This window comes from Chelon labrosus, assembly GCF_963514085.1.
Source record: "Chelon labrosus genome assembly, chromosome: 12".
NCBI classification, from domain to species: domain Eukaryota; kingdom Metazoa; phylum Chordata; class Actinopteri; order Mugiliformes; family Mugilidae; genus Chelon; species Chelon labrosus.
The window spans coordinates 30,094,365-30,116,641 of record NC_140345.1 but is presented as its reverse complement, the minus strand read 5'-3'; the positions used below and the strand labels follow the sequence as shown (position 1 = coordinate 30,116,641).

Below are 22,277 nucleotides of genomic sequence, written 5' to 3'. Positions count from 1 at the left end.
TTGTTGTGTTGTTGGTGTGGGTCTGTTGTTGTGTTGTCGTTGTGTTGTTGGTGTGGGTCTGTTGTTGTGTTGTTGTGTTGTTGGTGTGGGTCTGTTGTTGTGTTGTTGGTGTGGGTCTGTTGTTGTGTTGTTGGTGTGGGTCTGTTGTTGTTGTGTTGTTGTTGTGTTGTTGGTGTGGGTCTGTTGTTGTTGTGCTGTTGTGTTGTTGGTGTGGGTCTGTTGTTGTGTTGTTGTGTTGTTGGTGTGGGTCTGTTGTTGTGTTGTTGTTGTGTTGTTGTGTTGTTGGTGTGGGTCTGTTGTTGTGTTGTTGTGTTGTTGGTGTGGGTCTGTTGTTGTGTTGTTGTTGTGTTGTTGGTGTGGGTCTGTTGTTGTGTTGTTGTTGTGTTGTTGACTGTAGTTCAGTGTCTGTCCACACACGTGTCAGAATCTGACCAGGCTGAAGTTATGTGGAGAGTTTTATTTTGAAGGGTCTGGTCAGGACTTCCTCCAGTCGATGGTCTGATGGTGAGTGTCCTGATGACTGACAGGTGAGAGGTCAGAGGTCAGCTCCTCTGTCGGCCATCTTGCTGAACTTCTCCTCCAGGTCCTGAGCGCTGATTTGAGGCAGGCCGTCGTCCAGAGGACATCCGTCCGCCAGGCTGTTCATCGGGGTTGGGGGGACCTGGGACTCCTCCTCCTCGTCACCATGGAAACCATCTCCATCCCACTCTCTCAGGAAGTCTTTGACGAGGGGGAGGAGCTTCTTCCGAGATGCTAACGTGTTTCCTGGAAGAGAAAGACGTTTCACTTCCTGTGGCCCTTCACAATAAAAGTTGTCTAATGTCAACAGGAATTTCACCTTGCTGATAGGCTGAGACATGTGGATGGGGGCTGCTGATTGGACGGAGGCTGAGGGCGGGGTTACGGGCCTGTTCCAGGTACCAGCTCACCTGGGAAGGACACCTGGTCGTCATGACAACTCTCACAGTCAACATCAGCAATTGACAGAAGCGAATAGTGCCAGTGTGTAGTGCCAGTGTGTAGTGCCAGTGTGTAGTGCCAGTGTGTAGGTACTAGTGTGTAGTGCCAGTGTGTAGTACTAGTGTGTAGTGCCAGTGTGTAGGTACTAGTGTGTAGTGCCAGTGTGTAGTGCCAGTGTGTAGTACTAGTGTGTAGTACCAGTGTGTAGTACCAGTGTGTAGTACCAGTGTGTAGTGCCAGTGTGTAGTGCCAGTGTGTAGGTACTAGTGTGTAGTGCCAGTGTGTAGTGCCAGTGTGTAGTACTAGTGTGTAGTACCAGTGTGTAGTACTAGTGTGTAGTGCCAGTGTGTAGTACTAGTGTGTAGTACCAGTGTGTAGTGCCAGTGTGTAGTGCCAGTGTGTAGTACTAGTGTGTAGTACCAGTGTGTAGTACCAGTGTGTAGTACTAGTGTGTAGTGCCAGTGTGTAGTACTAGTGTGTAGTACTAGTGTGTAGTGCCAGTGTGTAGGTACTAGTGTGTAGTGCCAGTGTGTAGTGCCAGTGTGTAGTGCCAGTGTGTAGGTACTAGTGTGTAGTGCCAGTGTGTAGTGCCAGTGTGTAGTGCCAGTGTGTAGTGCCAGTGTGTAGGTACTAGTGTGTAGTGCCAGTGTGTAGTGCCAGTGTGTAGTACTAGTGTGTAGTACCAGTGTGTAGTGCCAGTGTGTAGTACTAGTGTGTAGTACCAGTGTGTAGTACCAGTGTGTAGTGCCAGTGTGTAGTGCCAGTGTGTAGGTACTAGTGTGTAGTGCCAGTGTGTAGTGCCAGTGTGTAGTACTAGTGTGTAGTACCAGTGTGTAGTACTAGTGTGTAGTGCCAGTGTGTAGTACTAGTGTGTAGTACCAGTGTGTAGTGCCAGTGTGTAGTACTTGTGTAGTGCCAGTGTGTAGTGCCAGTGTGTAGTACCAGTGTGTAGTACTAGTGTGTAGTACTAGTGTGTAGTACCAGTGTGTAGTGCCAGTGTGTAGTACTAGTGTGTAGTGCCAGTGTGTAGTACTAGTGTGTAGTACTAGTGTGTAGTACCAGTGTGTAGTGCCAGTGTGTAGTACTAGTGTGTAGTACCAGTGTGTAGTACTAGTGTGTAGTACCAGTGTGTAGTGCCAGTGTGTAGTACTAGTGTGTAGTGCCAGTGTGTAGTACTTGTGTAGTGCCAGTGTGTAGTACCAGTGTGTAGTGCCAGTGTGTAGTACTAGTGTGTAGTACCAGTGTGTAGTACTAGTGTGTAGTACTTGTGTAGTGCCAGTGTGTAGTACCAGTGTGTAGTGCCAGTGTGTAGTACTAGTGTGTAGTACTAGTGTGTAGTACTAGTGTGTAGTACCAGTGTGTAGTACCAGTGTGTAGTACTTGTGTAGTGCCAGTGTGTAGTACCAGTGTGTAGTGCCAGTGTGTAGTGCCAGTGTGTAGTACCAGTGTGTAGTACCAGTGTGTAGTACTTGTGTAGTGCCAGTGTGTAGTACCAGTGTGTAGTACCAGTGTGTAGTGCCAGTGTGTAGTACTTGTGTAGTGCCAGTGTGTAGTGCCAGTGTGTAGTGCCAGTGTGTAGTACTTGTGTAGTGCCAGTGTGTAGTGCCAGTGTGTAGTACTAGTGTGTAGTACCAGTGTGTAGTACCAGTGTGTAGTACCAGTGTGTAGTGCCAGTGTGTAGTACTTGTGTAGTGCCAGTGTGTAGTACTTGTGTAGTGCCAGTGTGTAGTACCAGTGTGTAGTACCAGTGTGTAGTACTAGTGTGTAGTGCCAGTGTGTAGTACTTGTGTAGTACCAGTGTGTAGTACTAGTGTGTAGTGCCAGTGTGTAGTGCCAGTATGTAGTGCCAGTGTGTAGGTACTAGTGTGTAGTGCCAGTGTGTAGGTACTAGTGTGTAGTGCCAGTGTTTAGTACCAGTGTGTAGTGCCAGTGTGTAGTGCCAGTGTGTAGGTACTAGTGTGTAGTGCCAGTGTGTAGTACCAGTGTGTACCTGGTCTCTGCAGGTCGCTCTGTGTCCAAACACAGCGAGCTCTCTGATTGGTTCTTTGCTCTCGGTGAAGGAGATTGACATCAGTAGCAGCAAATCAAAACCAAACTTCTGACAGAAATCTGAAAGCTCCGCCTCCAACTCTGCCCTCTGCAGGAATTCCTGACACACACACACACACACACACACACACACACACACACACACACACACACACACACACACGCTTTTTAAAAGTTCTACTTCACTTTTATCTTTGAAATAAATAATGAATATTTGTCTCCACCTGTTGACAGACTGACGTCACTGCAGCAGATAAGAGGACAGAGTGTATTGTTTGTGTACCAGTGTGTACCAGTGTGTACCAGTGTGTAGTAGTGTGTAGTAGTGTGTATTACCTCCATAGGGACGTAGAGGACAGACACAGCGAGACTCAAACTTCCTGAAACTGCCTTCATGTCCTTCAACAGCATCTGTTCTGTGTCCAGACCTGAGGACATCATGGAGACATCATGGAGACATCATGGAGACACAGGTGAGTCCAGACATATGCGTGGTGCTCAAGGACAGGTGAGTGGTCTCAAACCCACCTGAGACGTCAAACTTGGCGTTGTGCAGTGCCTGGAACAGAGCGCCCCTCGGTGGCAGGGAGGGGAACCTGGTCTCTAGAGCTGCAGCCACATGACTGTCTCTAGGAGTCACCTTCCCTGCAGCCGGAGACATGTCCACACAGTCCAGCACCACAGTGGCTGTGTGGACACACACAATCATCAATACGTTTGAGCATTGATCAATAAATGAAAACAGAAAAAAGAGGTATTAACCAGGTATTAACCAGATATTATCCAGGTATTATCCAGGTATTAACCAGGTATTAACCAGGTATTAACCAGGTATTAACCAGGTATTAACCAGGTATTGATGAGCCGAGTACCATAGAGTAGAGTAGCCAGCTGCTGGTCCAGGATCTGTGGAGCTTTTTGGACGATACGTTCCGTTACCAAGGTAGCACAGGATCCCACCGTCTCCACGGTAACAGGACAGCAGGAAGACGGTTCCCTCTCCAAAAAGTGGTGGTCGATCACCTCCACCACCGCCTCCTCCAAGTCGCTGTCTGACCTGTAGGAGAAGGAGGTGCTCATGAGACAGGTGTGGACCTGGACCTACACCTGAACCTACACCTGGACCCACAACTAGACCAAAACCTGGACCCACACCTAGACCTAAACCTGGACCTACACCTGCACTTGCACCTGTACCTACACCTCCAGCCGGTGATGTTTGTGGTTACCTGTCAGGTGTCTGTGGTGTCAGTGGTTACCTGTCAGGTGTCTGTGGTGTCAGTGGTTACCTGTCAGGTGTCTGTGGTTACCTGTCAGGTGTCGGTGGTGTCAGTGGTTACCTGTCAGGTGTCTGTGGTGTCAGTGGTATCAGTGGTTACCTGTCAGGTGTCAGTGGTTACCTGTCAGGTGTCGGTGGTGTCAGTGGTTACCTGTCAGGTGTCTGTAGTGTCAGTGGTTACCTGTCAGGTGTCCGTGGTGTTTGTGGTGTCAGTGGTTACCTGTCAGGTGTCCGTGGTGTTTGTGGTGTCAGTGGTTACCTGTCAGGTGTCCGTGGTGTCAGTGGTTACCTGTCAGGTGTTTGTGGTGTCAGTGGTTACCTGTCAGGTGTCGGTGGTGTCAGTGGTTACCTGTCAGGTGTTTGTGGTGTCAGTGGTTACCTGTCAGGTGTCTGTGGTGTCAGTGGTTACCTGTCAGGTGTTTGTGGTGTCAGTGGTTACCTGTCAGGTGTCGGTGGTGTTTGTGGTGTCAGTGGTTACCTGTCAGGTGTTTGTGGTGTCAGTGGTTACCTGTCAGGTGTCTGTGGTGTCAGTGGTTACCTGGCAGGTGTTTGTGGTGTTTGTGATGTTAGTGGTTACCTGTCAGATGTTTGTGGTGTCAGTGGTTACCTGTCAGGTGTCTGTGGTGTCAGTGGTTACCTGTCAGGTGTCGGTGGTGTTTGTGGTGTCAGTGGTTACCTGTCAGGTGTCGGTGGTGTTTGTGGTGTCAGTGGTTACCTGTCAGGTGTCGGTGGTGTTTGTGGTGTTTGTGGCGTCAGTGGTTACCTGTCAGGTGTCTGTGGTGTCAGTGGTTACCTGTCAGGTGTTTGTGGTGTCAGTGGTTACCTGTCAGGTGTCGGTGGTGTTTGTGGTGTCAGTGGTTACCTGTCAGGTGTCGGTGGTGTTTGTGGTGTCAGTGGTTACCTGTCAGGTGTCGGTGGTGTTTGTGGTGTCAGTGGTTACCTGTCAGGTGTCGGTGGTGTTTGTGGTGTTTGTGATGTTAGTGGTTACCTGTCAGATGTTTGTGGTGTCAGTGGTTACCTGTCAGGTGTCGGTGGTGTCAGTGGTTACCTGTCAGGTGTCGGTGGTGTCAGTGGTTACCTGTCAGGTGTCTGTGGTGTTTGTGGTGTCAGTGGTTACCTGTCAGGTGTCTGTGGTGTCAGTGGTTACCTGTCAGGTGTCTGTGGTGTCAGTGGTTACCTGTCAGGTGTCGGTGGTGTCAGTGGTTACCTGTCAGGTGTCGGTGGTGTCAGTGGTTACCTGTCAGGTGTCTGTGGTGTTTGTGGTGTCAGTGGTTACCTGTCAGGTGTTTGTGGTGTCAGTGGTTACCTGTCAGGTGTCTGTGGTGTCAGTGGTTACCTGTCAGGTGTCTGTGGTGTCAGTGGTGTCAGTGGTTACCTGTCAGGTGTCCGTGGTGTTTGTGGTGTCAGTGGTTACCTGTCAGGTGTTTGTGGTGTCAGTTGTTACCTGTCAGGTGTCTGAAGTGTCAGTGGTTACCTGTCAGGTGTCGGTGGTGTCAGTGGTTACCTGTCAGGTGTCGGTGGTGTCAGTGGTTACCTGTCAGGTGTTTGTGGTGTCAGTGGTTACCTGTCAGGTGTCGGTGGTGTTTGTGGTGTCAGTGGTTACCTGTCAGGTGTTTGTGGTGTCAGTGGTTACCTGTCAGGTGTCTGTGGTGTCAGTGGTTACCTGGCAGGTGTCCGTGGTGTTTGTGGTGTCAGTGGTTACCTGTCAGGTGTCCGTGGTGTTTGTGGTGTCAGTGGTTACCTGTCAGGTGTTTGTGGTGTCAGTGGTTACCTGTCAGGTGTCTGTGGTGTCAGTGGTTACCTGGCAGGTGTCCGTGGTGTTTGTGGTGTCAGTGGTTACCTGTCAGGTGTTTGTGGTGTCAGTTGTTACCCGTCAGGTGTCTGAAGTGTCAGTGGTTACCTGTCAGGTGTCGGTGGTGTCAGTGGTTACCTGTCAGGTGTTTGTGGTGTCAGTGGTTACCTGTCAGGTGTCGGTGGTGTCAGTGGTTACCTGTCAGATGTTTGTGGTGTCAGTGGTTACCTGTCAGGTGTCTGTGGTGTCAGTGGTTACCTGTCAGGTGTTTGTGGTGTCAGTGGTTACCTGTCAGGTGTCGGTGGTGTTTGTGGTGTCAGTGGTTACCTGTCAGGTGTTTGTGGTGTCAGTGGTTACCTGTCAGGTGTCTGTGGTGTCAGTGGTTACCTGGCAGGTGTTTGTGGTGTTTGTGATGTTAGTGGTTACCTGTCAGATGTTTGTGGTGTCAGTGGTTACCTGTCAGGTGTCTGTGGTGTCAGTGGTTACCTGTCAGGTGTCTGTGGTGTCAGTGGTTACCTGTCAGGTGTCGGTGGTGTTTGTGGTGTCAGTGGTTACCTGTCAGGTGTCGGTGGTGTTTGTGGTGTCAGTGGTTACCTGTCAAGTGTCTGTGGTGTCAGTGGTTACCTGGCAGGTGTTTGTGGTGTTTGTGATGTTAGTGGTTACCTGTCAGATGTTTGTGGTGTCAGTGGTTACCTGTCAGGTGTCTGTGGTGTCAGTGGTTACCTGTCAGGTGTCTGTGGTGTCAGTGGTTACCTGTCAGGTGTCGGTGGTGTTTGTGGTGTTTGTGGCGTCAGTGGTTACCTGTCAGGTGTCTGTGGTGTCAGTGGTTACCTGTCAGGTGTTTGTGGTGTCAGTGGTTACCTGTCAGGTGTCGGTGGTGTTTGTGGTGTCAGTGGTGTCAGTGGTTACCTGTCAGGTGTCCGTGGTGTTTGTGGTGTCAGTGGTTACCTGTCAGGTGTTTGTGGTGTCAGTTGTTACCTGTCAGGTGTCTGTAGTGTCAGTGGTTACCTGTCAGGTGTCGGTGGTGTCAGTGGTTACCTGTCAGGTGTCGGTGGTGTCAGTGGTTACCTGTCAGGTGTCGGTGGTGTCAGTGGTTACCTGTCAGGTGTTTGTGGTGTCAGTGGTTACCTGTCAGGTGTCGGTGGTGTCAGTGGTTACCTGTCAGGTGTTTGTGGTGTCAGTGGTTACCTGTAAGGTGTCTGTGGTGTCAGTGGTTACCTGTCAGGTGTCGGTGGTGTTTGTGGTGTCAGTGGTTACCTGTCAGGTGTTTGTGGTGTCAGTGGTTACCTGTCAGGTGTCTGTGGTGTCAGTGGTTACCTGGCAGGTGTTTGTGGTGTTTGTGATGTTAGTGGTTACCTGTCAGATGTTTGTGGTGTCAGTGGTTACCTGTCAGGTGTCTGTGGTGTCAGTGGTTACCTGTCAGGTGTCTGTGGTGTCAGTGGTTACCTGTCAGGTGTCAGTGGTTACCTGTCAGGTGTCGGTGGTGTTTGTGGTGTTTGTGGTGTTTGTGGTGTTTGTGGTGTCAGTGGTTACCTGTCAGGTGTCTGTGGTGTCAGTTGTTACCTGTCAGGTGTCTGTGGTGTCAGTTGTCACCTGTCAGGTGTCGGTGGTGTTTGTGGTGTTTGTGGTGTTTGTGGTGTCAGTTGTTACCTGTCAGGTGTCGGTGGTGTTTGTGGTGTCAGTTGTTACCTGTCAGGTGTCGGTGGTGTTTGTGGTGTCAGTGGTTACCTGTCAGGTGTCGGTGGTGTTTGTGGTGTCAGTGGTTACCTGTCAGGTGTCGGTGGTGTTTGTGGTGTTTGTGGTGTTAGTGGTTACCTGTCAGGTGTCAGTGGTTACCTGTCAGGTGTCGGTGGTGTTTGTGGTGTCAGTGGTTACCTGTCAGGTGTCTGTGGTGTCAGTGGTTACCTGTCAGGTGTCGGTGGTGTTTGTGGTGTTTGTGGTGTCAGTTGTTACCTGTCAGGTGTCGGTGGTGTTTGTGGTGTCAGTTGTTACCTGTCAGGTGTCGGTGGTGTTTGTGGTGTCAGTGGTTACCTGTCAGGTGTCGGTGGTGTTTGTGGTGTCAGTGGTTACCTGTCAGGTGTCGGTGGTGTTTGTGGTGTTTGTGGTGTTAGTGGTTACCTGTCAGGTGTCAGTGGTTACCTGTCAGGTGTCGGTGGTGTTTGTGGTGTCAGTGGTTACCTGTCAGGTGTCTGTGGTGTCAGTGGTTACCTGTCAGGTGTCGGTGTTGTTTGTGGTGTCAGTTGTTACCTGTCAGGTGTCGGTGGTGTTTGTGGTGTCAGTTGTTACCTGTCAGGTGTCGGTGGTGTTTGTGGTGTCAGTGGTTACCTGTCAGGTGTCGGTGGTGTTTGTGGTGTTTTTTTGGTGTCAGTGGTTACCTGTCAGGTGTCAGTGGTTACCTGTCAGGTGTCGGTGGTGTTTGTGGTGTCAGTGGTTACCTGTCAGGTGTCGGTGGTGTTTGTGGTGTCAGTTGTTACCTGGGCAGGACGTTGTGGTCGACCAGCGTGAGCTGCAGGCGTCCGGCTCGCTGCAGCGCTCGCAGGTCCAGCTGGTCCCTGAAGAGGAGGAGTTCTGGAGTGAAACCAGTCTGACGGAGCAGGAAGAGGTTGTCTGAACGCAGCACCAGGTCTGACTGACGGATGTTGAGCAGTGGAAGAGTGATCATCTCACTGTGAACAGTCTGTGTGAGAGAGAGAGAGAGAGACTTGAGGTCCTGGAGGTACTGAGGATGCTTCTGCCCGATTGGTCAGCATCTCACCTTGGACAGGAAGTAGGCGTAGGCCAGAGCGGACACCATAGAGTCCACGTCACAGGCCTCGTTGCCCAGAACCACATGGAACCCTGGACCCTGGAGTGTGTTCTCCTGGGGATCACAAACATGAAGCACCACCACTGAAAGTAGCTACTACACATGCAACCATCTGTGGTCAGACTCCATTTTGGTTCTAAGATCCTTAAATTTATTATTGTTTATAAGTCATCTGGTGAAAATTTACATGTTCCCTGATATTAGTCCCCGATTCATTTATGACTAAATGATGATTCATGTAAATAAATGTTGCTGCCTTCTCGTCTAACCGGAAGTTCGTATTGAAAGGTGCAGTTAACCGGAATTTTACTTTGAAAGGCTGTGGCTCACTGAGCAGCGTCCATCTTTAATATCTGAATAACAAACAAATAAACCGCTAACAGTAGCTAAGCTAACGAGTTAACCCGCCCTGACGGTTAGCTGAGGCTAACGGCTAACAGTGTTACCTTCACGGCCCGGTGGCAGCTCGTCAGGAACTCCTCCATCACCGCTTCGTTAGCCGTTAGCCTTTAGCCGCCAACACTCCCGCTAGCTAACTGGCTAGCTAACACGCTAGCTCAAACGGGTTAACGGATCCGGTAAACGGTGACAGCTGGCTCACCGGGCGGCGGGCACAGTCAGTCACACACGCTGCCACTAACCTGACCGCATGACGGTCAGCTGGGCTCCCGGTAACGTGCTGGGTGAAAGGTCAGGAGGCGTTCACGGACATGATGGAAAAATGACACGTGATGATTAACGTGAATAAAGTTCAATCTTCACACAGAAAGGTCGTTTTATTATATTATAGTATAATTAGTTTACACATAAACGTGAAACCGAGGTATTCTTTTAGGTTTTTATTTCCTATTAAACTACATTATGAAGGAGTTTATTGAAGACAGCCTGTTTACTCAGAACACATCCCACATTTCCATTAGCAGTGAAGGCAGCATGACCAAACAGAACTCTGGGTAATGTAGTGCCCTGTAGTTTGACTCTGTGCGTGATCAGCTGATGTTTGATGTTTACTGGCTATAAACACTGAACATGTGACATGAGTAGAAAACGAGCCGTTCAAACTGTTTCATCTTTTATTTTTTATTTGACTTTGCTTTTGTTTCCAGCGTTAGTTATTCTGATGACGTCCAGTGTCTGATCATCTCGTCTCTGCAACTTTACAACGGTGGTCGTAATGAACCCTGGAGCCTGCAGAGGTGCTGCAGGACTTTAAGACCCTATTTCATTATCAGGTTTCCATGGCAACACAATGAGAATATAGACAAGCTGCTGCTCTAAAACCACCAGAGATGATAAGAGACTCAACCCCTTGGGGACACTGGACCAAGTGTTATGGGGACGTCTGGAGTCCAGCAGATAGAACCAGACCGTGACCTCTGACCTCTGGAGGCAGGGCAGCTTAGGTTGATTGACAGCCGCCACTCGGACTGAAACATACATGTTAGTTTATGAATGAACTCGTCTCAGAAGATGGTGACCTTGGACCACTGCTGCAGGTCGTGACCTCTGAACCCAGAGAGGTTTAGATCTTCTCCACGTAGTTTCCCGGGAACATCCCCTCTTTGCCCCGCAACCGACCGAACCACCAACCCGACGGATCTACAGAGACACAGAGATGCTGCTGAGGACAGGAAACGGAATAAAAGACAGTGCTGAAGTAGGGTTGCCAACTCCCTGAAAAACAAATAAGGGACACCTGATTGTCGGGGCCGACCCGACTGACCCTTCAACCTTCACGCCGTGGTGGATTTTTTTTTGCCCTCGTGTGTGTGAAACGATATTTTAACTATTTGACTCCAACCTGAACTGAATTAGATTCATATCTTCTGAGTGATATGAACACATGGAAAATAAATTATTATTCAACAAATTATTTTTAATAGAAAGTAACAGAAAGCTGTCCTGTTTAACTTCAGACTGTATAAATGAATATAGAGAACATGCCTCTGGTAATAGTGAAATAAGAAAAGTGTGAGGAGAAGTTGTTGCTTTGTTGTCTCCTGGTATCTTCTTCTCAAGCAACAGTACCTCGACCAATGAGATGAGAGGGATTCCTGCTGTCAGCTGATTGGTCACAGAGCAGGAGATGGTAATAAGTTTACTGTAAATGTTCATATAAAGCGTCCTGTTATTCATTCTCTCCACATTTTACACTATTTTTACTTCTCACGGTAACACGGGACAGAGTGCATCCTGTTTCAGCTCAATACGGGACGATTCTGTTTTTCAAGGGACGGTTGGCAACCGTATGCTGAAGGAAACCAGGGGCTAGTAGGACCAGCTAACAGAGCTAACAGTGCTAACAGAGCTATTAACAGTTAGCACTGTTTTTCACTCTTTCAGCACCATTATCTCCTCTGCTGTTATCTTTGTTAACACTGTTAGCACTATTAGCTCTGTTAGCGGCTATTAGCTCTGTTAGGGTTAGCGTTATTTTAGCTTGTAGTTTCTTGTGTCCTCCATCTGCAGGATAAAGCTAATGACTTGACAGTGCATTAATGCTAGCTCCAGGAGCAGCAGCGCTAACAGTAGCAGGATACCTTCAGTGAGTATCTCAATGACGTCGTCAGCATTGAAGCTCAGCTCGTCTGTGTCCTGGGCATCGTAGGCGTACAGAGCTCTGCACTGTGGCGATCGGGGCTTCGGTTTGGGCCGACCCGCTCCAGGAAGAGGCTTTACCTCCTTGGACCGGCGCCGCTGCAGCCTGCAGGTGAGGAGAAGGGATTACTGGTTCTGTTACTGGCTGTCATGACTACCATGGCTACGCTAGGTGAACTGTTCTCACCCTGCAGCGCCCTGTTCAGGGACGTCCATGAAGCCCATGTCGTGGTGCTGGGGGGGGCGGTTGTCAGAGCGATGCTGGTTCTGGAGGCGGGGCAAGGTGGGCTGCTCCATGCTGGACTGCTGCCTCAGTAAGGAGCCTCTGGCAGCCCCACCTCCTCTGGAATCCCCGCCTCCTCTGGAACGAGGAGCTGAAGGAAATAAAAACCAACATCAGAACCCAGAACATGACACTGGTGACGCCGGACGGATTTGGACTGGTACCTGAGCTGTACTGGCTGGTGGGCGGAGCCTGGCTGCCCATGTAGCGGCTCTTACGCTTGTCCTTCCTGGTTGGTCCTGTAGATCAAACACAGAGGAAGTGAGGTGGAGCAGACAGGAAGTCGTCATGGTGACTGAACCAGAAACTTACTTGAGTTCTTGGGCAGACCCGGTCCAATGGAGACCTGCAGGACCTTCCCGCTTGGCTTCAAAACCACCTCGTCACCTTGACCCACCTGGAACTGGATCTGTCTGGACCCTGCAGAACTGAATGGACCCCAGCCGCCCTTCTTCACCTTAAACTCCAGACTGGATGGAGAGAGAGAGAGAATCTAAATGAATACAATGAAAAGTCAGAGGTCCATGGGTGAACGGATGAATGAACAAATAGATATATTATGTATGGATGGATGAACAGATGGACGGATGACTGACAGGTTGTTGAACTTCAGCGGCAGCTTCCTCTCAGTTTTCTCTTGGTAACGTTTCACCAACAAACTCAGGAACTCGGTTTTGAAGACGCTCTGGAGGACGCTGTCATACTCTTCCTCATGGACGATGAAGAAGTCGTCCTGCAGAGTGCTGACAGGCACACAAAGGATTTTAGGTTCTAGTCTGACTCTGGATCTGTTTCTGGTTCAGGTTCTGATGGTGTACCTCATGGAGACAGACTGGATCTTTTTGATCTCGATCTTCCTCTTGAGAACCTCCTGGATCTGACCTTTATCTGGACCTTGTTTCACCTTCTCTCGACCAATCAGGTACAGGAACTTTGGGGTCAGGATGAGGTCCCGCTTCACCGTCTGAAACACAAACAGAAGGAACTTTTTATTCACGTCCTTCAGTCTAGTTCTGATTCTGGTCACATTTCAGAGACATCCTCGGTGGACTGGTACCAGTTGACTAGTATTAGTTCTAAATGTTGTCTAGTTCTGATTCTCTAGCTGGTTTTGTATTATTGGTTCAGGTTCTGGTTCTGGTGGTGACCGTTGGTGAGGATGTTAAACGTTATTCAGTTTTTACCTTGAACCTCCGATCGTATTTCACAACCACATCAGCGAAGTCGATTCTCTCGCGTCGGCCGATGAACTGTCTGATCTCAGGACGGTTGTCGGTCCCGATGTAGTCGCCCACAAAGTTCCTGTTGATGCTGTTCCTGCGGCGTTCCTTCTTGTTCAGCAGGACGTCTGAAGCTGCAGCAAAACAGAATCTGTCAGGACTCATCAAACTAATCCGAATCAAACTCAGACCTCGTTGATGTCCAGCCAGCAATCTTACCTTCCTCCCTCATCTTCACGTACTTGCGGACGGCGATGTGTTTACGCCACGCCTTCTGGATGACCCGAGCAAAACCGTTATACTTCCTCTCCCTCATCTCCTCCAGGAGGAAGAGCTGCAGACAACAGACAGAAATAATGAGAATCAGACCAGAACCCTTGTAGATCTCGTGGTAGTTCCATGGAGTCAAAATTAGTTCTTGAAATTAACTGATAATGTGTTGACATGAGGTTCAGAAACCATGAGTCCTGTCTAAAGGATTTTAAATATTCTGGGACTAAACTGTCAAGTTTCTGTTGCAGCAAACAACATTTTGACTGAAGACTATTTCCCTAGCACAGTCAGGAGGTTCTGCTGGTGGAACTTTACTTTGAAGGTTTACAGTGGGATAAAACACTTCCTGTTTCTTACCGACTCTGGAGCTTTAATGAAGACCTTGGTCTTCCCCAGCTGGAACTGATCCTGGTCCATGTTGACCGAGTTGAGGAGGTGCAGGACTCCCTGGCGCTGCTCACCCCTCCACTGAGGCCAGGTGTCCTTGGTCAGGATGGCGTACCTGCGGCACACAGGTCCGGGTCAGGACACTGAAACAGGATGGGTCAACTGGTTCTTACCGGGTCAGACCTCTGACCTTTGTAGGAACTTGTTGAAGACCCGTCTGTAGGCGTATCCTGCTCGGCGGACCCTGATGTTCTCTCGGAGGCCCAGGTACTCCACCTGGTGTCTGACCCGGTTCTCCTCCCAGTCCCGGGGGCGCTTGGTCTCATTGGGTTTGATGCATCGGATGTAGTGGGGGGTGCATTTCATCAGGGTCTGGACCAGACTGTTGGCTTGTTTCTGACCACAGAGGGAACAACATCAGACGTTCAACACTTCACAGTTCACAAGACTCTTAGTTTGAGTTCTGTCTCACCTTGATCTTACTGCTGGCGGTGGATGGGCGTCCTCTCTTCTCCGCCTCCAGGTTCTCAGGGAACAGCGCTCTGATGAACGGACTGACCACAAACACATCACACACACACACACACACGTCTAATTAGTGATGGTGGACACTGGTCCTCACAAAGACACCAAACACTGTAGGACTTACAACTCACTGCTCTGCATCAGTTCGATTATGTCGTTGAACAGAACGTCTCGGTTCCTCTCACAGAACCCGCTGACATCATACGACACCTGGACACAGGTGATCTTGACATGATTAATACAATCTGACAGGTGTGGTCAGCAAACACAGGTGAACAGCTGAGAAGGTGTAGAGGTGAGCAGGTGAGCCAGTGTACAGATGAACAGGTGAGGAGATGAACAGGTGAAGAGATGAACAGGTGAACAGATGTACAGATGAACAGGTGAGGAGATGAACAGGTGAAGAGATGAACAGGTATACAGGTACGAGCAGGTTTAGCAAGGACCTTGCCGGCGTAGTGGTGGACGATGAATCCTCGGTTCCAGCTGCTGAAGTGCTCATGGGATCCCACCTGTCCCTGCAGTTTCTGAAGCAGCGTCTGATCCGCCCCCTCACCTTTAGCGTGCATCGTAGCACACACATCATCCAGGATGCTCATGACCCCAGGAGGATTCTGGGAAACGATCAGACATTAGCTGCTCCGGTTGGTTTGGTTGTGAAGACTATTTGTTTCACACCTGTAACAGTCGAGCTCTCTGATTGGTCGACTCACCAGTTTGGACTCAATGAGGTCACAGACCACCTTGTTGTTGAAGTACTCGATGGGAGTCCACCTGATCCCCTCCTGGACATACTCTTCCTACAGAGACATGATTTAGAGACACCACCTGTCCATCAACCAACGAACCAACCAATCTGTCCATCCTCATGTCGTCATATTCACCTGTTCAGCTTTCAGAGTGAGTTCAATAAAAATCTGCTGCAGCTTCTCGTTGACAAAGTTGATACAGAACTGTTCAAATCCATTTTTCTGGAACAAGGAAGCACAAGACAACCAACCAATCAATTAACCAACTAATCAATCATTATCTTTATCGATTAGCTGGACCAGGTCTCATTACAAAGTTTCTATTTTCATGTCCAGACTGTCTGTCCTCATGTGTCTTTGTACCTGGAAGATTTCGAAACCGTAGATGTCGAGGACTCCAATGTTGAACTCCTCCTGCTCCTTCTCCATCGCTCTGTTGATGCACTGATGGACATGAGGGACATGATGAGACATGATGAGACATGAGGAGACATGATGAGACATGATGAGACATGATGGACAAAGGACACTGTGAGACAGAGGACATGATGGACATCAGGCACACAATGAGACATGGTGAGACATAATGAAGAAGGACACCATGAGACAGAAGACATGATGGACATGATGACGTGGAGGTGGCGGCTGGACTCACGTCCACCAGGAAGTCAAAGAGACGGGTGTAGAGAGCCTTGGACAGAGCGTCTCTGGTGAAGGACGCCTGCTCCGTGTTCAGGGTGACGGAGATGGACTCTGTCTTCCCCCCCCACTTACTGTCCATCATCCTGCTGGTCAACTTACTGCAGAGACCGTCCTGAGAGACACCCAGCAGGAAGGACGGGAAGGCCAGGACTGATGGGCCGGGGACAGAGACGAGGACAGACAGAAAGAGAGAGAGAGAGAAAAAAAGAAAAACAATGAACAACAATAATACATTAACATTGTGTTGTGTGTAGATGTTGTGTAGATGTTGTGTAGTTGTTGTGAAGTTGTTGTGTAGATGGTGTGTAGATGGTGTGTAGATGGTGTGAAGTTGTTGTGTAGATGGTGTGTAGATGTTGTGTAGTTGTTGTGTAGATGGTGTGTAGTTATTGTGTAGTTATTGTGTAGATGGTGTGTAGTTGTTGTGTAGATGTTGTGTAGTTGTTGTTTAGATGGTGTGTAGATGTTGTGTATCTTACAGTCCTGACTCTCCACTGAGGCGTAGTTGTTCTCTTCTCTGAAGCTGATGTTTCCCAGATGAAGAATTCCTGCAACGAGCTGAAGAACTGAGTCCTGGTCCTCAGAGGACAGACCCACCACAGACATGGCCTCCTGGAGGACAGAGGTGAGACAAAGGACAGAGGGTGAGACAAAGGACAGAGTACAGGTAGACAGACAGGAGGACAGACAGACCATAGTATCAGAGAACTCCTTCTTGTCGTTGACATCCTCCACCGTGTAGGTTCCCGATTGGTTGAGGTAGTAGTAGTAGTCAGGGGTCGTGACCCCAAGGTTCTCCCTCTGCTCCCCACTGGCCCCCCCCAAGAGCTGAGGACAAAGGTCAGAGGTCACACAGAGGTCACACAGAGGTTTATCAGATTGTTACAGAAACAACAAACAGTAGTAAAAGTACTAGTTACAGTAATAGTTGTACTAGTTACTGTACTAGTTATAGTAGTTATAGTATTAATTATAGTGCTAGCTACAGTAGTAGTATTGGTAGCAGTAGTAGTAGTAGGCTAGTAGTAGTAGTAGTAGTAGTAGTAGTACCTGGTAGTAGATGTGGAAGTTTCTCTCTCCTGGATTCTGTGAAACCACTCGACTCTTCTCCAGGAGGAAGTTGGAGATCTTTCCTCCATCAGGAGCTCCTCCTCTACTGAACTGGATCTCAAAGTATTTACCCTGACAGGAGGACATGTAGTATTGGTACATGTACAATTAGAGTGTACTTGTTGTAGTATCAGTGTGTACATGTACTCACAAATCTGCTGGAGTTGTTGTTGCGGACGGTCTTGGCGTTCCCGAAGGCCTCCAGCAGAGGGTTGGACTGGAGGATGATGTCCTTGACGTGCTGCACAGTGGGAAGAGGTGACCATGGTAACAGCATTAACAACAACAGTAACCATGGAGACGGCGTGGTGGGTAACTGTGGCAACGGCAGCACTGCACTGACCTGTACTTTGTCTCCTCCTCCAGATACCTTGGACACGTAGCTCATGATGTATTTAGCAGCAACAGTTTTTCCTGCTCCGCTCTCTCCACTGACAAACAGATCAGAACCAGTCAGAACCAACCAGAACCAGTCAGAACCAACCAGAACCAGACTGTAAAAAAACATGGACGCCATGACTGCTCCTCTACAGTGAAGCCAAAGCATGTGGAGCTCCCCCTGGCTGCAATAGAGGTCATTAGTCCCACCCCCTCCACGTTAGTGGGCGGGTCTAAAGTACACATGTCAAACTACCAGCTAGTTAATATAATGCTGAAGTATGTTCAAGATATTTGATGCTATAAAAACATATATAAGTTCAGTGTATAATCCAACATTAGTCAGTAAGTGGTGGGAATGTGGGCGGGGCATCGATAGTGTGGCTCCACCCCAGGCACCAATCAGACTCTGGTTCCACCTGTAACCCTAGGACACTAGCGTCAGTTTGACCAATGGGAAGAAGAGGAGACACGTCGTCCATGTTTATATACAGTCTGATTTATAGGCCCCGCCCACCTGATGATGACACACTGGTTCTCGCTGTCAATCATCATGTTCCTGTACATGTTGTCAGCCAGAGCGTAGATGTGGGGGGGGTTCTCATACTGGGCCTATATGAGGAGGGGGGGGGGGGGTTACAGTGTGTATTTATACATGAGTACATATATACATATGAGTACATGAGTAACAGTGGTGTGTAGTGTAGTATACAAACAGTAGGACTGGAGTGTATAATGTATAGTGCAGTGTATATACACAGCCTGGCCAAAACAAAGTCTCCATCTGGATCTAACTAATAAACAGGTATTCACCTCCTATTGGATAATTACTGCATGGGTGATTATCTTTCAGCTGACAACAAGTTATTTAAACCCAACTGATGCAATGAGTAGCTTCTCATTCCTTCAACAACCATGTCTAAAGACACATCCTGTGGTCGTCTGTTTGAGAAGGGTCAAATCATTGGCATGCATCAAGCAGAGAAAACATCTAAGGAGATTGTAGAAACTACTAAAACTGGGTTAAGAACTGTCCAAGGCATTATTAAAAACTGGAAGGATAGTGGGGAACCATCAGGGTAAGAAGAGAGGCAGATGAAGTGATGCACCCATCATGCCTAGTGTCTACTGTACAAGCCTGTGGGGGCAGTGCTATGATCTGGGGTTGCTGCAGTTGCTCAGGTCTAGGTTCAGCAACATTATGTGTCCAAAGAATGAGGTCAGCTGACTACCTGAATATACTGAATGACCAGGTTATTCCATCAATGGATCATATTCCAAGATGACAATGCCAGGATTCATGGGGCTCAGATTGTGAAAGAGTGGTTCAGGGAGCATGAGACATCATGTTCACACATGGATTGGCCACCACAGAGTCCAGACCTGAACCCCATTGAGAATCTTTGGGATGTGCTGGAGAAGGCTTTGAGCAGTGGTCAGACTCTCCATCATCAATACAATGAATGAAACACTGGATGGAGATAAATCTGGAGACACTGGAGAAGATTATAGAAACAATGATGAAACAAATAGTAGAGGGGGGGCCTTTTTTTTTTGGCCAGGCAGTGTATATATAAAGTGTGTGTGTATATCTAGTAGTAGTATATAGCAGTATTAGTTGCAGTATTTGTAGTATTTGTAGTATTTGTAGTAGTAGTAGTAGTAGTAGTAGTGTCTCACGGCTCCCTGGTAAATCTCCACTTCTCTCTCAGTGAAATACGGAAGCTGTTTGAAGGGATTCACAGAAATCAGAACTGGACCAATGTAGGTCTGAGAGAACCGGGTCAAGGACCAGAACCAGGACTAGAATGAGTGAATGAACAGATTAATGAGTGAATGAACAGATGATTGAACAGATGAAGGGGCGAAGGATACGAAGATGTAATCATCCATGTATCTCTTCTTCAGGTTGTCAGTGATGGCGTCCTCGTTGATCTTGGACAGCAGCACCATGTCGTCCACGCCGCTCACCTTCACGTTCTGAGCCTGCCAATGGTAGCGCTCCTTACTGCCCTGTAGGTGGGGGGGGACATTCAAGAAATTTTTCCTGTACCTGATTCAACCAGCGGTTCCTTTTTGGCTGTGCACCTCCTTCTATGTCCCAACCGGGTTGACACACCCCCAACCCCCCACACCTTTGAAAAAACAAATTCCGCGCAAATTGTAAAACGTTTCTTCCTGTGTTTACGTTACTGGTAAAAGATGACTACGGCTGAAGCAGGCTCGACGTCGGACAGTACATTTTCGAGATGGACATACTCTCATTATTTTCAGTTTGTTAGAGACAAAGATACGAGGAGCATCGTAGTTAAGTGCATCTATCTACGTCATGAAGTAGCACAAGTAATCAACGAAACATTTAGAGCGGTGCCACGCTAACATTAAGTCAGTGACCAGCTGATGTTTCTCTCTGGTAGCTAATAGTGCAGGTTGTCACTCAACCACTGTCCACAGGTTATATTAAGCTTTTGGTTTGTGCATATGTGTTGATGTTAAAGCCAAGGTGTAACACTAATACTGCCTGTCTACAGAGGACATTTACAGCTTTTGCAGTGATAACAAATGTAAAGGGGTGGGGCTTTGGTGCCTTTCTCCCTTTCTCCCTTTCTAGAATCACCAATGAACCTAACCAGCATGTCTTTGGACAGTGGGAGGAAGCTGGAGAACCTGGAGAGAACCCACGCAGACACAGGGAGAACATGCAGACTACACACAGAAAGGAACCAGTCGGTCTGGATTAGAACCCAGAACCTTCTGGCTGGGAGGCATCAGTGCTGACCACCTCTCCACTGTGGCGCCCTATATATTTTTTTAAATATGTATTGTGTTTTTTGGTAATTCCCCTGTCGAGGTTGTTATTATCTTTTATATATACGACTGTGACAATGTGATTTCCCATACGTGGGATAAATAAACATGTCTTATGTCTGAGCAACTTTAAATGAGCGTGGAGCTAACACAACCCGTCATCACAACACAGTGGCTATGGAAATAAAATTAGAACACCAGTCATTTGAATTAAACTGTAATAAAGTTATACACGACCCACAACTTAAATAACAAAGAGCACAGGCTCAGGAACAAATTAAAAAAGAGGATCCATCTGAGGATGTTAAAGAGCAGAGCAGGTGGCTCCGCTTGGTGCACATAACTTCTTCTACATCATCCCATTCTTCATCTGGAGCTGGAGGCAGCTCTTTAAACCAGTCAGTGTCAGTGCTTTATAAACTGCACTTCCAGTTTTTATATTTTCTTTTCGCTTCACAGGGCAGTTGTCATGGAAACTGTCAATCATCATGGTGTCACTACCATATAGGGGGCGGGGCTTATGACCTATACTGCAGCCAGCCACCAGGGGGAGCTCTACATCCTGGTCAATAACCTGATTTCTTTTTAACTATATATTCTTTGTTGTTACGGAGGTTACGTACGGCGGTTACGTAGGGAGGGAGGTTACGTAGGGAGGTTACGTAGGGAGGGAGGTTACGTACGGAGGTTACGTAGGGAGGGAGGTTACGTACGGAGGGAGGTTACGTAGGGAGGTTACGTAGGGAGGGAGGTTACGTACGGAGGTTACGTAGGGAGGGAGGTTACGTAGGGAGGTTACGTAGGGAGGGAGGTTACGTACGGAGGTTACGTAGGGAGGGAGGTTACGTAGGGAGGTTACGTAGGGAGGTTACGTAGGGAGGGAGGTTACGTACGGAGGTTACGTAGGGAGGGAGGTTACGTAGGGAGGTTACGTAGGGAGGGAGGTTACGTAGGGAGGTTACGTAGGGAGGTTACTGTGTCCCGTTGTATTTTAGATGAACCTTTAGATTCATCCCTTCACACCAAACGATTCATTGATTAATCAGATTAACAACGTATATTTATTCAATGATGTCTCAGTCCTTTGATATTGCTGCTCTCTGATTGGCTGGTTTCGCTGTGTGTTTACATGTTGTTGTTTATAAACACACAGAGTTCAGTGACTATTCTGTAAAGCTCTGAAACATAAATTTTAGGGGCGGGGCCTCTTCAACAGGCCCGCCGGCGCCCGAGTTCCCAGCATTCCTCAGTCCTGTGGGGTCTTGTTAGTGGAGACGTCTGGACACGCTGCTGTTGGGTGTGTTTGTCTGATCAGATTAAACTGTGTTGAACTGAACCAACAGAATCCATCCTGACTGAAACAAACCGAGGGAACAGTGTCAGCTGTTTGTCCCTCCGTCCATCTGAGGGGCCCCTGGGGGCCGGGGTCTGGGGGCCAGGGGCCGGGGGCCACACTGGGGCTGAGGCTCATCAGATGTTCAGTTTCAGGTAAACAAACACTTTTAGTAAAGAAAAAATTCAAAGATCTTCTTTAAATCATCTGAAAATTGAACAGAATTTGGTTGGAGGCTGCCGCTGCGCTCTGATTGGTCGGCTGCACAGAAAGATTCAAAATTAACTTTATTGTCAGAAACTTAGTGAATTAAAAATAGATATAAAGTTAAACTGAAGGGCTGTTCACACAGAAAGCCGTTTCCATGGTAACAGGAAGGAAACCACAGTAAATATTAATTTAACTATTTTTAGTTTGTATTTAAACTTATTTCCTTCTTTTTTATTTTATTTATTATTTATTTTAACAAAAACTGTATTTCTTTTGACTATTTCAGTTTTGTTCTATTATCTTATTAATCTGTTTAATCCGTTTACTTTTCTTTCTTAGTTTTAATGAACTAAATGTAGTTCTTGTAGTTTATTTATTTACTTCCTGTTTCTGGAGGAAAAACTTCTAAAAGACTTCTTAAAGTCTTAAAGTCTCTTTTGAAGGTCTGAGCTCCGTTTCTGGTTCCGGTTCTGATCACGGTCTGTCCCAGAATCCGGACCGTGATCAGAACCGAGCACCCCCAGGACCAGGACCAGGACCAGGACCAGTGCCGGTCAGTGAACTCACCATGTCTGCTGCGCCTTCACTTCCTGCTTCAGAGAAAAGTTGAGAAACGTGCAGAAAGTCTCAGGTGGGTCCAGGTGGGTCCGGGCGGGTCCGGGTGAGACCTCCAGAACCCGAATCAGATCGGGTCGCTTCGGTCCGGTTCGGCTCTTTTCGGCTCAGACCGACTGTGTCGCTCTCAGAAACATTTCTCTCTCCGTCTATTTTCTGCTTTTCTTCCTCCCGTCTTCAGTCTCAACTCTCTGCAGGTG

At 48.2% G+C, this 22,277-nt stretch overlaps 2 protein-coding genes across 3 annotated transcripts; both read right to left on the bottom strand.

Annotated features, from left to right (window-relative positions):
* Positions 1–375: 375 nt before the first annotated feature.
* On the bottom strand, positions 376–9,633 carry prune (prune exopolyphosphatase). 2 transcript variants are annotated; one of them, XM_084557220.1, is made up of 9 exons: positions 9,333–9,633; positions 8,836–8,940; positions 8,555–8,746; positions 3,882–4,066; positions 3,538–3,696; positions 3,346–3,437; positions 2,951–3,109; positions 839–929; positions 376–765 (listed from the first exon to the last, which is right to left on the bottom strand). In XM_084557220.1, the coding sequence occupies exons 2-9, from the start codon at positions 8,910–8,912 to the stop codon at positions 536–538; spliced, it is 1,185 nt and encodes a 394-aa protein (XP_084413346.1). In that variant the 5' UTR covers positions 8,913–8,940; positions 9,333–9,633; the 3' UTR covers positions 376–535. The 2 variants fall into 2 exon arrangements, with proteins under 2 accessions (XP_084413346.1, XP_084413345.1); XM_084557219.1 differs by having other exon boundaries at positions 8,555–8,757; positions 9,333–9,630.
* A 10-nt stretch (positions 9,634–9,643) lies between these two features.
* Positions 9,644–22,252, bottom strand: myo1eb (myosin IEb). Its single transcript, XM_084557204.1, has 27 exons — positions 22,030–22,252; positions 18,987–19,124; positions 18,792–18,881; positions 17,629–17,723; positions 17,077–17,164; positions 16,885–16,974; positions 16,674–16,805; positions 16,317–16,451; positions 16,103–16,235; positions 15,577–15,773; positions 15,285–15,365; positions 15,057–15,143; positions 14,886–14,972; positions 14,619–14,786; positions 14,297–14,382; positions 14,120–14,201; positions 13,838–14,043; positions 13,618–13,762; positions 13,207–13,321; positions 12,952–13,121; positions 12,586–12,731; positions 12,364–12,510; positions 12,080–12,237; positions 11,932–12,006; positions 11,672–11,858; positions 11,427–11,590; positions 9,644–10,485 (listed from the first exon to the last, which is right to left on the bottom strand). The coding sequence occupies exons 1-27, from the start codon at positions 22,030–22,032 to the stop codon at positions 10,409–10,411; spliced, it is 3,282 nt and encodes a 1,093-aa protein (XP_084413330.1). The 5' UTR covers positions 22,033–22,252; the 3' UTR covers positions 9,644–10,408.
* Positions 22,253–22,277: the final 25 nt, after the last annotated feature.